Source organism: Labrus bergylta, chromosome 4 (assembly GCF_963930695.1).
Source record: "Labrus bergylta chromosome 4, fLabBer1.1, whole genome shotgun sequence".
NCBI lineage: Eukaryota > Metazoa > Chordata > Actinopteri > Labriformes > Labridae > Labrus > Labrus bergylta.
The window spans coordinates 14,884,768-14,902,440 of record NC_089198.1 but is presented as its reverse complement, the minus strand read 5'-3'; the positions used below and the strand labels follow the sequence as shown (position 1 = coordinate 14,902,440).

Here is a 17,673-nt window from a genome sequence, read left to right as displayed (position 1 = left end):
TCACTTTAGTCAGTGGCATGACATGCTGTACACGTGCTGCACACAGCGACAGGGCAGAGGCTTGAATATGAGGGATAGTAGGGATTTACTGAAGCTCATTTATTGATATGAATGTATGAACAGCTGGCATACTATGGCAGCTTTGCCCTATTCCCACCAAGAAAAGTGTTGTTCTCTGTTAACTTTGACACATCTGTTTACAGTGCACACTATGCGCTCTCTCTCTCTCTCTCTCTCTCTCTCTCTCTCTCCACCCCCTCCCCCTCCCCCTCAATTTAATCCAATTTAACTCAAAGGACTTTATTGGCATGAAAGTTTCAAGAACAATGTTGCCAATGGGTCACAGTACAAATATCTGAACAGACACACTGTGAAACGTTATTATGAGAAAAATCACATTAGAATCAAAAATATATTGATATAAACTTGATATAATATCCAAGTATGTGGACTTGTTTGTGTGCTAATGAATAGTTTGTAGGCTATTTAAGTATAGATGAATTGGTACAGTAGCCGTATTGAAATACCCCCTCCCCCCTATCTGTTTAACAATTAAATTCAACTTTAATCTAAGAGCGTCTTTGGCAGGAACATTTCAAGACAATTTTGCCAAAGTATCAAAGTACAATTTGACATACATGCACACAATAATTATAATACAGTAACTCTCTCTACCACACACTCTCTCTCTCTCTCTCTCTCTCTCTCTCCCTCTCTCTCAGACACACACACACACACACACACCATTCTTTCAGCAGTGCTGGATTGCCATAGCAACAAGGATTGGCTAATGCTCCAAATATCTATGCTGAACCAGTCAGTTACAAATAGCATCCTCATGGGCCTCAGATATTCTGATCACTGGCATTTACTTAAATATAAAGAAGTGTGTGTGTGTGTGTGTGTGTGTGTGTGTGTGTGTGTGTGTGTGTGTGTGTGTGTGTGTGTGTGTGTGCGTGCGTGTGTGTGTGTGTGTGTGTGTGTGTGTGTGCCTTTCTGAGGAGAGCATTTAAAGATAACATAGGCCTACTCTTGCCTACTGGATTGGTTATTGTTATGTTGACTCAACGTGACTCTGAATGACACATGATAATGAAGAAGAAGACAGATATGCCACTTTAATTAGAAATACAAGTCCACTACTGGTGTGCACCTCTGTCACGCTCAAAGAGGGGCTCATTTGTCGTTTTGATTGTGTTTTCTGAAGGATCCCCAGCCGGTAAACCTTGGATGAAAAAATGGAGACCTTGGTCTGTTCCCCTACACTTGCATCCATTATATTATAACTGATGATAAGAGCGATTTGGTGCGCTCTATTTATAATTTGTGCGTCTCCGTGCGTCTCTCGTAATTAGCCAATGTACATCCATCTGCTCGCACTGCATCAGCTGCCACGGCGGGGCTTGTGTGCGCGTCACAGATTTTTCTCTTCTTTCTCATTCCTCACCTTCCCCTTCTTGATTTTTTTGTTCCAGCAGAACATCTCTCCTTCTGCTCTCCCTCGCTCTCTCCTCTCTTGGTCTCTCTCTCTCTCTCTCTCTCTCTCTCTCTCTCTCTCCTCTCTCTCTCTCTCCCTCTCTCTCTTTTTCTCTCCACACCGCCCACTCCACTCACCGCCGCCTCGCCGGCTTCTTCTTTGCCTCCCTGTGCACATCGCCCGCTGCCCCCTTTTCTGCGTTTTTGAAAGGGATAATAAGAGAGCGCAACATTTTTTTTTTGGACCATAAAACCAACAACAGCACAAAAAGACAAGCCAAAAAGGCATCACCATGGCGAGCACCGAGGATAAACCGGCCAACAAGGAGAACACGTCCAGCTGGAAGGACTCCATCTACAACCCGAGGACCGGGGAGGTGCTGGGTCGCACGGCCAGCAGCTGGGGTAAGAACCCCCCAATTTATACAGTATTCAATTAGAAGACGTGCTATGACATTCACGCACCTAATGTGGCGTCTTCCGTTTCCTCACAAAGCTTACATAGATGCGTCCCTCTTGAATGTAAAACCTACTTTTATATTGCTGTGCATGGATGGATGAGGCTACAATGACAGTCATATAGATATTGTTTCAGCGGAGGAGCCATCATTGGCCTACTTGAAGGTGTAAAGGAGAAGCCTGTACCAAGAGGGAGATTAATGATGCTAGGAAAGGTGTGCTTCAGCCCATCTTTGCTGCATAGACAGAAATAACCAACCAGGTGACCATCAGTTAAACAGCAGACATTTATTTTTAGCTGTATTTATCTCCTTAATATAAATGATTATCAAGATTCTATAGTAGAGACTCCATATGATAAACCCCCCCCCCATTACCTAATCATCCATAAGGACTGTGCTACAGCATTCCTGAGCTGAATGTATGTCTCATCAGGCCATACATTGTTTTATGTAATGATTGCCTGGCCATTTCCACGGTGAGGTAGAAACACAGCTTGCAGCCGGCTCCTATAGGCTCGTGCGGTGCTGTCGGGCTGCTTGGGCCCCTGTGCTGCTGTGCAGTGGGATGCTCCATTGCAGTTGCATGGCCGCCCACATTAGCATGCCTGTCAAGGTCAAATGGGATTCCCCTCTCTCCTCTTTCTCTCTCTTTCACCCACTAGGCAGGTGCATTGTGGGATACTGTTGGAGAGGAAGGAGAGAAAGGGGAACTGTACAGCAGGAAGCTGAGGGGTCCATCCCTTTTTTTTCTTCCCCCCCTCCTATCAACTTAGAGGGCATCCATGCTGTGCAGGCTGGATGGTTGTGAACCATTTTGAGTCAGATGTTTCCACAACACAGCTCTATTTTCTCACCCACCCTTTTAAATGATATAGATTAGGTTGTCCCTAAATCAGGTGGGATTCGAGTGAAAATGGGTTCAAATTTGTTAGCGTGTTAGCATCCCCCCCGCCCAATCCAAAATGGTTTCTCTCAAAGGGATTTTGCATTAAAATGTCAGTTTTCTCCAGTGAAAACCAGGAAGCATTTGTCCGAGCTTGTGTGTGGGAAAAAGCTTATAGTGAATTATACATGACTCTTTTTTTATGTCTCTTTTCTTCATTATGTCTCCCTTCTCCTTCATTTCCTCTAACTTCCTTCAGCCCTCATCCTGCTCTTCTACCTGGTTTTCTACTGTTTCCTGGCCGGTATGTTTGCCCTGACCATGTGGGTGATGCTGCTCACACTGGATGACAATGTGCCGAGGTACCGAGACCGCGTTCCCAGTCCAGGTTAGTGTCTCTCCACACTCTCCAAACACGGGGAGGAAAACAGGGGCTTTCAGCTGAAGTAAATCCTCTTTTAGGCATTCATTATTCATATTAGCACCGATGAGCGGCTGTCACAACAGTGTGCAACATTACAGCTGCTTTTTGCATCGATCTATTTTGAAAGTCTCTTCCTGTGTGATATCAGCTGCGAGGCCAGGAATGTTTTCTGTCCAGCTGTAACTTGAGACAAATTCCAATGCTGGATGTGCATTAGTTTCTCCTGTTGTTATTGTTTGCTACTTTACTCAGTGTTTACATGGTTTTGTGTTTCTGGCAGGGTTGGTGATACGTCCACACTCACTGGACATCGCTTTCAATAAATCCAAGCCGCTGGAGTATGCTCAGTACATCCAACACTTGGAGTCCTTCCTGCAGAGTAAGTGCACCTCTCTCGCCCCCCCTGATAGAACGATAAATGAATATTAAAACAGATTCCACTCTCCTGGACCTTTTACCAATGACTCATTCCTTTAATCTCAAAACATCCTCACTCTTTCTCAGGCTACAATGATACTGAGCAGGAGAAGAACCTTGACTGCACTCGAGGAGACTATTTTAATCAGGAAGACACCGAGGAAATGATCAAGAAAGCTTGTCGCTTCAAGAGGAGCTCCTTGAGTCTCTGTTCCGGCCTCTCCGACACCAACTTTGGATATTCTGAGGGACGACCATGCATTCTGCTCAAAATGAACAGGGTAACAAACATCACCAGACCTACCTTTAGAATCATTGAAACTGCTTTAAAAATGTAATATTTCATCTATCTTTTCAACCCTTTCTTCCTTCCCTGACAGCGTCTAATCTGTACTCATTTAATCTCTTGCTGACAGTTCCCGAAATAAAACATTATGTGAATTAAATTTCAGCTTTGGCTGGTCACATGCAGCCGTCTCACCCTCTACTGTTTCCCTCACCTCACAGATTATTGGCCTGAGGCCCCGCGGAGACCCTTACATCAACTGCACAGTCAAAGTAAACACTGTAATACCATCCATGTGTGACTTGCTTGTATGTGTAGTGTGTCCTTTTCATTTCTTTCATAAAAATAGCACTGGTGATCATAACTGTCTCAATATTTTTCTTTTTTGTTGATTTCATTTCTTCCTTCTTTTTTCTTTGTTTTGTGTCTGATTTCTTTCTGCATGCTGTCACTGACGGCTTTAGGGTAAGATAATATGTAAATTCAAAAGATAATAAGGCCAGTAGGAGTGTTAATACATTTTCTATTATGTAACAGATCATTATGCAGATGCCTTTATACCCATCATAGTGCCATATTAAAGCTGTTTTGACTCTAACAGGCGTAAATTTCAGTAACAAATGTCCTTAAGCACATTATAAGCACAACACTCCATGTTTTCCACTTCATTCAATTTTTTCGCTAACAACTTAGGGTCATTAATTGTCTTTTTTGTGTCCTGTCTCATGTAATGTTGGAAAAACAAATGTCTCATTTGCTGTAAACTTAACAATTAAAACAAACATCCATTGATGATACTTACATTGACTAACATCATTTCCTTTTTGCAGAGAGAAAACCCAATTCAAATGCAGTATTTCCCAAGTGAGGGGAGTATTGATAAGATGTATTTCCCCTACTACGGAAAGAGAATCCATGTGAGTATCCTTCCTTTCGCTCAGATCACGTTCGCTAACATCCTCACATGGATGTTATTGACAAGTGTCTGTTGTTTTTTTCATGCAGGAGAATTATGTGCAGCCCCTGGTGGCCGTGAAGCTGCTGCTCACCAAGGAGGACTACAACAAGGAGCTGGCGGTAGAGTGCAGGGTAGAGGGCTCTGACCTCCGCAACAACGACGAGAGAGACAAGTTCCTGGGCCGCATCACCTTCAGGATCAAGGTTGTCGAGTAAACGAGAACATAGACGGCATAAAGGGAGAAGCCCAATGCAGAGGCTGCCAGCGTTTGCTAAGGATTTGTGTTTAAAAATTCTAATAAAAGGGAAGGAAGTGTCAAATATGTCACAAAGGTGGCATTTTTGGAGGGGTGTGGCCAAACAGTTTGATAGAGATGAGTTGAGAGCCAGTTAGATACAGATGCTGAATGTTGCTTTGATGACATTTCTGACCTTTCTTTCCTTCGTGATTCCTTGCTGACCTCCGCAAACATCCCCAGACCATCAAACAGGCTCTCCTCCTCCATCTATCTATCTATCCGTTCATTCCCCCCTTTGCACTCCTCATTCCTCAGTCTTTGGTTTCAGCATAGGTGTGATTAGATAACTTATAGCCATCGCAACCAAGCCATTTGGAGCTGTTGTGTAATTGCAGATATGTCTTTTTTTTTTTTAAATGTTTTTTTAGATCTTCCTGCTGTCAGGAAGTGAGTGTTGATTTTCATCTCTCTAAAGAACGACTGTATTATCGCCATTGTTGAGAGGATTTTTATCTTGCTGTATAGAACAAGTGAGAAGGTAGAACATTTCCGGCACACATCTTCAGAGTATTCACATTATCACATCACAAAGATTTCATAGGAACGTACCTTGATAATCAACTATAGCCACTCTATCCTTGTATATGAAATGCCAACTACAAAGTCCCTTTCTACATATAAATACATTGTGATCCTTACCATATTTAGGGAATTATAGATAGATCTTTGTGTTGTGGCCTGCGTAGCCATAACAACAGTCTTGTGCCGTCTGTCCGTCTGTCTGCATGTCCGTCCGTCTTCCTGTTTTTACTCACCTCCACTGCAATAGCCAACATACGGGTGAGCCGTCCAGGACTAGAAAAGTTGTCTCGCTCCACCTTGCAGGGTGCTGCGAATCTATGGTGGCTGAGGAGACACACACACACACACACACACACACACGCACACACACACACACACACACACACACACACACACACACACACACACACACACACACACACACACACACACACACAAACAGAAGGTACAGTGTAAAAATTACTCTTAAATGGAGAGGCGCTGAGGAAGCGTTGTTAGAAGAAAAAGTTCACTGTAACTATGTACTGTATATCTTTAACGTGATCTGTATATCTATCTGGGTCTCAAAGATTGTTTGTTAGTTTTCTCTCTCTTCTTCAGCCTGTTGATCTGATTGTCTGCCAACCTATTACTCTTTAATGTATATATATATACACTATCTACCATATTAACTTTATTCACACTGTATTTTTGTCACAAAACACAATGTCTGTGCACTGTAAAGAAATAATTTAAGCAAAGATTTACAGGAAATTATCTTATTCAAAGCTATGTTTACACAGTCTTAAAAGGAACCCACATTTGAAAGAACAACTTGTAACATCTCTTCAGGGTGCCTTAAGACCTGATGAAATAAATTGTGAAATAAAAGTGATTTTGAAGAAAAAAAAAGATTTTCCAGTGTCTTGTTTAATAATTATTATTTAATTAAGCCTATTGTGGGTAGATGTTCTCAGTCGATCTACTTTATATCTACTATGTTATTAACCATTTACTAAAAATGCCCAAAGAAAGATGTTAAAGTTGTGCACTTGAAATTGAAGCCCAGTTTCAATACAGTAGCAAAATAATCCTTTAGTGTCAAAAGTAAGAGCACTGTTTCTGCAGAATGTTTTATTGTGTGTCTGACATGCCATCGCACATTATAATACATTTTTATGGATGGGTGGAGTTATTTTGGTTTAATCTGAGGGGCAAGAGATATATTGAGGTGAGAATGAAAACACCAACAAGTTTTACTAAACAGATATTTAGACACTTTTTTTTGTTTCCTCTAATCTAGCCGATAGTGCAAAATGTTGCATTCCTTAAGATCGTTTTTTAAGTTTCGAGCACTTAAAATGAATCTGTCTGTCAAGTGGAAATCACTCCAGCAGATCTCTTGAGATGTAACAAAGGGACTCTACAACACTGTTTTTTGTGAGGGGTCGTGAGCTAAAGAGAGCAGCTGAGGAAATGATTCTTTTAATCTTGAAAATGCTCTGTATGTTTGAATTTGTGTGTTCATCGTTCTTTAGAGTATATCATAATCAGAGTAGAAAAATATGTGTAGATTTCCATAATATAGTTTAGTAATAATGTAAAGAATTGTGTAATTGCTATAGTATATCTTTACCATTTAACTATAATAACTATATTTAATCAAGTGCAGTAGAGGTTCTTTAAAGTTCAGCATTCAAAAGGAAGAACCGTATTTGAGTAATTGTGAAAGTTTAAAAACAACTGTCCTGTAATGATCTACGGTTAAAACACCAGAAAGACCGGGAAAGAAGTTCATTTGGTTAATTTATCACAACAATTATTTTGGAATTAACACATTTGTGTTGATTGAAGTTATGAATTACATTAGACGTTGAAATCATGAGTACGTGTTCTGAAAATAGAGAGAGAGTCTTTGCCGTCGTGAGTGGGATTGTGTCATGGTTAAACTTTTCATCTCAATCTCATCCCTGCCATCACTGTAGCACAAATCTGCAGCCACGTGAGGGAGCCAGAAACTAGACAGAGTGAGCTGTTTTTAACAGTGTGGTTCAGACACAATGCTGCCACAGGGCCTGAGGAGGTCAGTGTGGCATCTACCATACCACATGTCTTCATTTTGAGGTTTTTCTAACCAGACAAATCGATGTCAACAAATCCACATGATTAAACGTGCCAACATTTTTACATAACATCAGTCGATAGCTGCTGGGAAACGAGCTTAAAGTGTCGTTGCTGTAGATCCTTATTCTACTTAATCATTTAAAGCCAACCTTTCTAAAGTCTAAAGCGAAGCTCTTGGCTTCAATGGCTGAGGTAAAAGATCATTTGGATTTGTGTCAAGTGTCGTGTGGTGCATCAGGCATCTCTGCAAGTCTGCTTATAGCTATTTTAATTATTATTATTATTTCATTATTTTGATGGTAACACTTTACAACAACACATTTTGCATAGTTACTGGGGTACAAATGAAGAACTAACTACTAACTGACAAAGTTAATGGGATAGACAGTGATCAACATCAAATAGTATAGAGAAGCTAATGATTACTCAATAGAGAATGAAATCATCATAATGAGTAGTTACTTACTTACCTCTTCTGTGTCCCCTATAGTAACGCGTTTCATCACACTGCGTCATTACTACAAACTAAACTTATAACCTACGCATTACATTACAAAGTCTCCCTTCCCTCCCCCTTTTCATTAGTTACCATTTTACCTTTGATGAAACTGTATTTACCCATAATGCATCATAACTTCATGCTTCCATCAATCCAGAGTGCATGTAACATTTGTGATGATTCTATAACAAGAAAATTAACTAAAGGACTTTATTGTACATTTGAACACTTCTACTAACAACATGTAAAAAGTGTTTTTCTAATAAATAAAAAATGCATTTCAAAATATAAACTCATTAAGGCACCTGTGAGTAATGAGATTTTTGTCCTATTTTACTCAGGTACAATAAAGAAGTAACTCGTGATTAGGTAATGATTCAGTAACTACTCGTTCTGATGCCCCACTTTGTTTTATACTAAGTTATCATTAGCTACTCTTTATAAGACAAGTTACTCACTATCTAACCATTAACTCATTGTAATGGTAGTTAGTTCCTCATTTAGTCCCTAGTAACAATGTCAAATCTGTGTACCTTTTTGTGTGCATGAATTCACCTGTAACGCTGCACAGAAGTCAGAAAAAAATCAGGTTAGTGTTAAAAGTTGTTGGATCATACCTGTCGCCTCTAATGTCACCTCATCTCTATCTACCAGCTCCCACAATGCCCTGAGGCAAGAGCAGCAGCTCTGTCTTTGATTGTCAGCAAGTCGCCTGTCCCCAAGTCCCACTGTAGGTCACATAAGCTCTCAGGGTTTAGCTGGATCCACCTTAGCGCCTTCGAAACTCTTACTGTCCTTGGGTTGCAGCACTGTAAACAAGTGCTGTTGGGAGACGCACACAAAAAAAGAACAGATATTTTCCTCTGCCAATTAGTTGGGGTTTGGAAAGGGTGTGGATTTCAGAAATCATTCAAACTGAATTGAAGGAAACAGTGTTTTCTGGGATATCAACTTAAATTCCAGGATCATTTTATACAGAAAAGGCAACAGCCGAATTTCCCTTCTCTTCATTTAAAGGTAATGGCCTGATTTGCATTTGATTTTATTGGTCTATACTTTCATTTCATTCATACAGCATGGTTTCCAAAAGACAAATATAAATGTCAAAATGTGTATAAATGTGTTTTTGAGCTGAGCAATGCTGCCACTTCCTGTGTTAACCTGTCTATTCACTGTAACATTGAGATGCTTCAAAACCTGGAGGGGGATTTGAAGCTGATTTAAGCAAAGAAGGCGCAAGGATAATACTTGTTATCGCCTTATCAGCTAAGAGTTGAACTTGCCAATTTGCGGCAGCCTGGAGCACAGCCTGGCTGTAGTCAGCATCCTGGAAGGGATTAATGCGGCTGATATTTTTAGGTTTTACTCCAAAGTCCTCAGCAGTACTTTCTCTGTGGTTAAATATAGTGAAACAACATCTGTAACATTGCACAATCCTCTGACACTCATGGTAGACGAGCTCTTCAAGCCTCCAGACCTCGACGAAGGTATGGAGACAAAGACATTAATTTCAATGAACATAAAAAAGGACACCGTTTTCAAAAGACATGTTTTGATTTATTCCAATGATTCAGCAGTCAAGGAAATTTCTGCTTTACATTTTTTCAGTTCTATAGTAGTGTTTCCTTTCATGTAATATTTACAAGTACATATGTGTCATTTATATTTATATCGTATTCACATTAACTGTAAACACTCAACTCTGCCCAACATCTGGAAATTCAAAAACTTAAGCAAATAATTACCCTGAGATAAGTTAAACAAAAATTACGAGGACTTTCTTTGAACTAACCAATGTCTCTAAACTCAACAACCAAAGCAGTGGTGTTTTCTTTTTTATTGGGGATCCGGCTAGTTTGAGTTACTCATATTCATCTCAAACTAAGAAAAGAGCCCTGATGTTTTACAATGTTTCAGGGTTGTGAACAGGGCAACCTACGTGTTCCTGGTACAGGAATTTATTGCCCAACTCCTCTAAAATGTTTCTCCTTCATATGCAGTAAGTAACTGCTATTTCTGCTCTCATGTCTCTCCCAGCATCCCAGGGCTACACAGTTCTCACTAAGTTGAGCCTCATAGCACCAACAGTAGAGGGACTTAGTGAAGAGCTGTTCGGTATTCTTCATCTTATTTTTAAATAGATCAATAGATACTACATTTTAAATAACTTACATATTTACCTTCCTCTCTGTGCATAGATAGATTTCTTTATATACAATACATACAATAGCAACAATTGCTTTTTCTAGCTTTTGTCAAACTAAATCGCCAGGCGGAGAGAAAAGAGCCTGGATGCACTTGCAGTGATCGGGGTTTAGGACCACAGCATAAAATATTTAATACTTGAATTTTCTCTGAGCCTAAATAGCTCTTTGTATTGCAGAAACAATGAAACCTTTGATGGCATCAATACAAGAAACCAGATGGTGGGTTAGTGCTTTTTTGAGACAGTTCAGATTTAGATTTTTTTCATCAAAAGGTCATTAGTATTTCTGGCACAAAGGCCTTTATCTTCCTAATCTAACACTCATCCAAAGATTGTTATATTTCCCCCTAGCAGTAGTTTTTGGTCAACATGTTTGCAAGTCTAAATAATTACATACATGTATTTACAAGAGACGTTGTAATACAAAGAGATGATGTTTAAAATACATCATCATGTCCTCAATATTTTACTGAACCTTGCCTTGAAAGCAGCAGATCTCTAAACCATGAGCATCTTTAAAAGAGAGGGATAGTACATCTATCCCAACATAGATGCTTGTGCTCACCTCTCTCCGTTCGTCTTTTACATCAGTGTTAATGTGCATCTGACCAAGAAAAGCAACAATTTATTGAGTGTTATAAATGGTAGATACAAACATGTGGCCTCTCACAGCAATATACACGTGCCAGACTTCTTTTCGTCATCAGGATCTCCTCCGCCCTCTTTCCTGTTGGGATCGTTGAGCTCATCAAACAGTCCAGTGTCAACCATCTCCTGCTGCCACTGAATGGCCACAGCACCTGTGCTAAACTCCTTGAAGAATTTGTCGTCCTTTGCGTCGAACTCGATACCTTTGATCTCAGAGAACTCAGCGATGTCGCCAGTGTCTTTGGCGTAGACGACGTTGGGCTTGGGCACCCAGGGAGGATCGACCAGGCCGGCCTCCAGACGGGGGAAGTTGATGGATTTGAACCACTCGTGCTTCCTGGGATCTTCCATGTTGTTCCTAAAGATAAGGCAAGTGTCAGTATTTCAAAACTACAGTGTCAGAAATAAAGACTAAGTGGCAGCACAGGTGGAAATTATGATTTAATGAATGACATTTTTTTTTAGCCATGTGTTGCCCTAACTAAACTGGTTCCATTTTCAATTACAACAATCTAGGATTATGATATTTTTTAAAATGTGAAATGCTTTCAGAAGTAATATTATAAAATACCTCTTTGCAAATTCCAATAAACTAAAATGTACATAATATCTTGCCAAATCCATGCTAATGCATGCAGCCACTTAAAATAAGTGGCTTTCTTACAGTTTAAAAGTGTAGAAGAAGCTCTTACTTCATGCCAAGACGCTCTTCAATTTTCTTCTTGAGGAACTGCTGGATGATGTCTTTGGTGGGAGCATCAAAGCACTTGTGCTCCCACTTGGGTTCCTCGTTTTGAATACGGCGCTGTACCTCCTCCTTCTCCACTTTCTCTTTCTTGCTGTCAGGGCCTTTGAAAGGTGTGTAGCCAGCAACCATCTCATAAATACTGCAACCAAGGGCCCACCAGTCCACTGATGTCCTGTAGGGAGTTTTGCTAAGAAGCTCCGGGGCCATGTACGCTCCAGTACCGGCCTGGAGGAGAGAGATACATGGACAAAAAAAGAGTGAATATGAGGTTTGTATACAAGGCATTTATGAAATGATTGTGTGCTTCATATGAGTAGAAACTTTTTGATATTTTTTCCATTTGTAGCAAGTTCTCCAGATAAAAAAAATAGACTGCCAATCATAAGGAAATATAAAGGCTAATGCCATTGAACAGTGAAATGCTTGATGTGAACATTAAATTCCTTAAAAACGCAAACTTGAAGGTCAGTAGCCCGGGTTACTACAGATTTACTCCAGCCTTCATCATGTTCTCTTTCTGTCCCTGTCTGTGTTACTTTCACCTTTCCCTCTCTTGCTCACTCTCTCCCCTCTGCTCTGCTCCCAACCCTCTTTGACCAGCAGCTTAATCCTAATGCTAAGCTTACTACCTGTCAAGAGTCATGTATGTCTACACACTGACAGAGTTGTCCAGGCTCTTACATAAAGGCTGACCATTTCTGGAAGCTAGTGTCACCATCAGAGATACGTAACATCCGGACTACACGTAGCCATGCATCTCATTTATTATGAATGCACACACTCTGCACACTAGCATTGAGCCGATGTCCTGGAGAAACATGTTTTCGCATATTTTAGCATAAGTTGAAGTGTTGCCACAAGTAAGTGTAGGAGGCTGCATCATTTTTTAAACTATTTCTATAACTTTTGTAACTTTTAAACTCAGACAAAAATACATAAAATCAATTATTTGTTCTTTTCCATGTCAGAATGTGATCTTTAAACACGTTTGGTACCTTAAGATTAACCCTTTACCTTCTTTGACAAGACTATGACCCTGGCTCCACCCTTCAAGCTGATTATTGGGAAAATGTTACAACAGCTCACTTAATCAAATGTATGCAGGATGTGCTGCAAAACATGTCCTATTACTTGCTCCTTTGTCGCCTAACATGCAAGTCTATCAAATTTCGGCAGTCATTTTTACTTCCCCAGGTGGCATTTTATAACTATATTTTGAGCAGATGCAATGTGTGTATCTGTTAGTAAGCTGTTTAACCGTGCACGTAAAGAACCTGCACACCCTGGTCAGTCGAAGAGGCCAAACTGTTATGTAGAATCACACAGGTTACAAAATTATCACCTAAATTAATCTGATCTTGGTTCAAACAAGGAACAGATCTCATTTGTCAACCCAGTTTAAGTCACCTTGTTTGCAAGCTAACATGTCTGAATATATTCATCATAGGTTTTTACCTGGATCTGTCAATCTAATCAGGGACAGACTTGTGTAATGCCACTAAGAGGATTAGGGGACCAAAGCCAGCCTTGCCTGTAGGAGGTTAGCCCAGTCATTTTGGCTGGCGGAGGAGCATCAGAGTACTGGATAATGAGCTTACAGGACTTTCATGGAACTGAGAGCTTACTCTTTGCTACTGCAAGTAAGTCTCTAAGAAACTGAAAAGGAAACCATTCTTAGTGGTTAAAATATCCTATGAGCAGTATAAAAAATAAAAAAAAAGACCCTTTTGAATTGATTCTATTTGTCCTGAGTCTTTACTTTATCTGTAATTTACAAGGTTATGGTCACATATATGCATGAAGCATCTTTGTGGGCTCCTGGCACATTTTAAAGCTCAGTGATTGATCTGCCCAGCAATCATGTCCATAACTCCCACTGTGCAGCCACTTAGTGTAAAAAAAGAAATACAAAAAAGACTGAACTTACAAATAACATTGCTTCTCAAGTTAAAAGAAGAGGAAGACATCAGGTAAAAGGCTTTGTAATGTGTTGTGGGAAGTAACTTCAGCACAGATAAGAAAAACTAAGAAAAAGTAATTTATGTAGAGTGAAAAACTCTACAGCAAGATCTGTGGACTTCAGACGTAGCCCCTTACAAAATGTTGGCCTATAAATGGCCATGCTATAATCTGTCACTAAAGGATCAATTTAGTTATATAATGGATTCAGAGTCACTCATTGCAGAGATCTTTAAGTAGTAATCCCTGTCCGGATTTAAAGTAAAAACCCCACCAAGATTGACAGCCTATTCAGAAGCCTGAGCTCAGATTCTCCTGTTTAGATCAGTGAACTCTGAGAGGGTGAAGATGTAGACCAGGTATCACTCAGCGAGTTGCTCTGTTTTTTAATCTTTTCTGTGTCACACTTTGTGTCTAAGTATGTGAATGAGCACATGGCCATCATCTTGATGTTTCAAAGTTCATCTTGTTTCAGTTGGGGATTATTACCTGACCTCTGCTCTGCTCCACATACACTTTCAATAATAGATGTGTGTGACCCTCAAGGGTGGGCATCTGTCATCATGATGTAAAATCATGCTATGATTCAATATTTTTCATTTTTGACATCTCACCACTTTGTCCCCTAATGTATAAATAAATAGCATCCTTAATGTTGGAGAGTGCACATCCTATTGTAGTTCAAAAGTCAAGAGGCATTTGCAATTTCAGCCAGGATAACACTCACCATCTGGGTGACGGTCTTCTCAGGAACAATCTCTATGGCCAAACCCAAATCTGAAAGTCGGCACTGGCCTAGACTATCCAGCAACACGTTCTCTGGCTTCATATCACGATATATGATATCCATGTCATGCAGATGCAGAATGCCAGTCGTGATCTGCGCTGTGTAGTGGATGACACGTTTCATCTCAATGCCCTTGTCCACACCTTTTCCATCATAGCCTATGTTGTAAATGTGATATTTGAGATCTCCTCCATTCATCAGGGTCATGACAAGGCACAGGTGGGTCTTGGTGTCATAAGCGTATCCCAAGTTGACCAGAAACAGGCTATTAACTTTTTCCAAGATCTTCTTCTCCAATAGGGCCATCTTCTCACCACCCTTCTTCTTCAGTCGTTTTTTACACAACTTCTTACAGGCATACATCTGGCCTGTGTTCTTAACTTGAACAGCACATACCTGTGGAAATAAATTTTTGTTAAAAAGAAACTTGTTTCTAGTACCAATGTTAAAAAACGTTATTTGATTATTCTAAACCCATTTCCCGAAGTCTCAATACATGAAATACTGGATTAAAACTAACATGCAGGTCTCTAGGCAGCAGAGGAACAATTAAACACAATTGTTTGAATGACTGAAAAATGTAGCTCCACTTTTGTTTAAAAGTGTAGCTTAAATCCAAGTATGCTCCAGGAAAATTGTATATTGAAAAGTCACGAGCACAGTATTATTATGTTACAAATGGTCAAATAGATTTAATCTTCAAAGTAAGCCAGCCACCATGTTTGCCATATTTAAGTATTTAAAAAACGATTTTACACAAGCAGAGAATTTGTCCAACTCAATAATTGCTCTTATATCTGATAGTGGTATAGAATCACTGAATCACAGGGTCAGGTTTGTCCACAGCATTAAACTGAGAAAGTTACAATAGCAGTGAAGGTTGGTCCAGTATCAAAGTTCTTTGATCAAATCAAATGATTTGTTTATTTGTTTCACGCCTAACCACTTTAGAAGAAAACTGTATTCTAGCATTCATAAAACAGATTTGGAATTTGTTATATTTAACATGATGTAAATTAAAACATTACTGTAAGTACTTTTTTATGCCTTAACCACTTTCTATATTCCTTTTGGTTTATACATATCATTCAGTTTCCTGAAATGTGGTTGTAGCATGCTGCTATGAGCTAAAACGCTGACATGAGGTTCCTCAAGGGCCATTTGTGGGTCCTCGTTACTTTTTATGCTCTCAGCTAAACCGATGACATGATAATTAATTTTATTATGACAGCTCTCATCATCAATCTTAAAACGTTAAACAATATATATTGCTCTTTTCTTGTTCTGCAATTTCTACAATCGTTGTTTGCAAAACACTGTCTCACAGGCACCTTCTCTAACCATCTACTGTAAAATAAATGTATATTCTTTGTTATTTTTGGACATGCTCTACTGTCATATTCAGGTGTGTACTGGAACACAGATCTTGATAAGGCAATGCAAATATTAGTTGATAAGTATTTTTTTTTAAATCATATAACCCTGCCAAAGATACCAAACAACGATTACTTTCTTAAAGATCGTTGCAGATGTTACATTGCAACATAAGACATGATTTCCTCAACTTTACATGGTACACCTATATGCCACATAACTTCATGGTCACCTTGAGACATGTTAAATCCTCATGATTATGTAAGGATTGATCTCTTATCCTAGACAATCCTTTCTTATGCGTAGAAGCCAATACATCCCTGTAGATTTCAAAAATAGAATAAAACTGACAATGCACTGTAATTATTTCCTGTAGCACCATCACAATAATCACAAAAGCTGTGGAATGCATATCTTCTGTTAATAATTTAATATACTGCAAAAAATTATGTAGATAACTCATATTTTGGAAACTGGAAACACTTTCATACATTAGATGGCCCTTAACAGTTCTTCTGTTTGAATAATACTAAGAGTTAAGTTATTAAGCCTAACACAAATTTCAAATGAGGTTACAAATTGAAGAGTTTTCATGCTTACCTCTCCAAAGCCACCTTTCCCCAGAGTCCTAAACTCATAGAAGTATTTGTCACTGATGGGCTGTTTCTCGTACTCTTTCCACTGGAGGAATTTATCAAAGTAGGGGCTGGCCTGGTAGTCAGTAAAGGGTTTGTCTTTGAGATAACTTCGTACGCCTTCCTGGACCTTGGATTTCATCACCTCGTCAAAGTTGGCATCTGTCACTCCCTTGCATTTTTCAGCAGGCTCCCCGCTGAGAAAGGACAGGAAATTTTTGGAGTCAGCCTTGCAATAGTTTTTGATGATGTTTTGGCGGGCCTTGTCTTTTGCTGCACCTTCAGCCAGATCCCAATCATAGAGCTCATCCAGGAAATCAGCAGCCAGCTTGAAATCTTTGTTGTTTGCCAGGAAATCACGGAAAAACTTTTTGCCAATAGGCTGCCTTTCACAAAGTGATATAAAGTCCTTGTCGATGGAAGCTCGTACTGTAGCACATTGGTCAGGCTTTGGGAGAGACAAGCTTCGACGGCGCTTTTTCATCTCCTTGTCATCACCACCCTGGGCTTTTAGGTAGGCCGTATTGGCCACCAGGTTATCCAATCCCCCCATGTCACACATCTTGGCGGCTGTATGTGGTCTGTCCCCCCTAAATGACTGGGTTCTTCAGTGGCCCTCTTACAACAGCGCAGTGTCCTTCAGAATGTATCAGTGTGAGACTGCAATTCCCTCCAAAGCCAGCCAGTAAATGAGCTCCTTCACCCAGCCTACCTGGAATCTGAAGACACACTGACACACCCAGTAATTACTCATTTAGAATTAAATACCAGGGAGGGATTTTGGCTTAAGGATCTTTGTGTGGTCTATTCGAGGATGCTGTGCACGGAAAGGGAATCGTAAGCGGGCTCTGTCCTAAGAGGCTTTGTAACTCTCTATATTTGCTCTTGCTGTTCAGTAGTCTACAAGTGTGGTTCTATTGGTTCTGTTGACCATGCATTTAATGGTGAGACACAGCAAGAGAAAATAAAAAAACAGCAGTAAATTCGCT

At 39.9% G+C, this 17,673-nt stretch overlaps 2 protein-coding genes across 2 annotated transcripts; one reads left to right on the top strand and one right to left on the bottom strand.

Moving 5' to 3' along the window:
• The first annotated feature begins 1,503 nt into the window (after positions 1-1,503).
• LOC109996174 (sodium/potassium-transporting ATPase subunit beta-3) lies at positions 1,504-6,169 on the top strand. Its single transcript, XM_020650190.2, has 7 exons — positions 1,504-1,881; positions 3,080-3,208; positions 3,525-3,623; positions 3,749-3,942; positions 4,169-4,219; positions 4,778-4,864; positions 4,953-6,169. Exons 1-7 carry the CDS (start codon positions 1,770-1,772, stop codon positions 5,118-5,120), a joined length of 840 nt encoding a protein of 279 aa, XP_020505846.2. The 5' UTR covers positions 1,504-1,769; the 3' UTR covers positions 5,121-6,169.
• Positions 6,170-9,862: 3,693 nt separating this feature from the next.
• grk7a (G protein-coupled receptor kinase 7a) lies at positions 9,863-17,417 on the bottom strand. Its single transcript, XM_020649526.2, has 4 exons — positions 16,650-17,417; positions 14,616-15,071; positions 11,874-12,154; positions 9,863-11,539 (listed from the first exon to the last, which is right to left on the bottom strand). The coding sequence occupies exons 1-4, from the start codon at positions 17,244-17,246 to the stop codon at positions 11,200-11,202; spliced, it is 1,674 nt and encodes a 557-aa protein (XP_020505182.1). The 5' UTR covers positions 17,247-17,417; the 3' UTR covers positions 9,863-11,199.
• Positions 17,418-17,673: the final 256 nt, after the last annotated feature.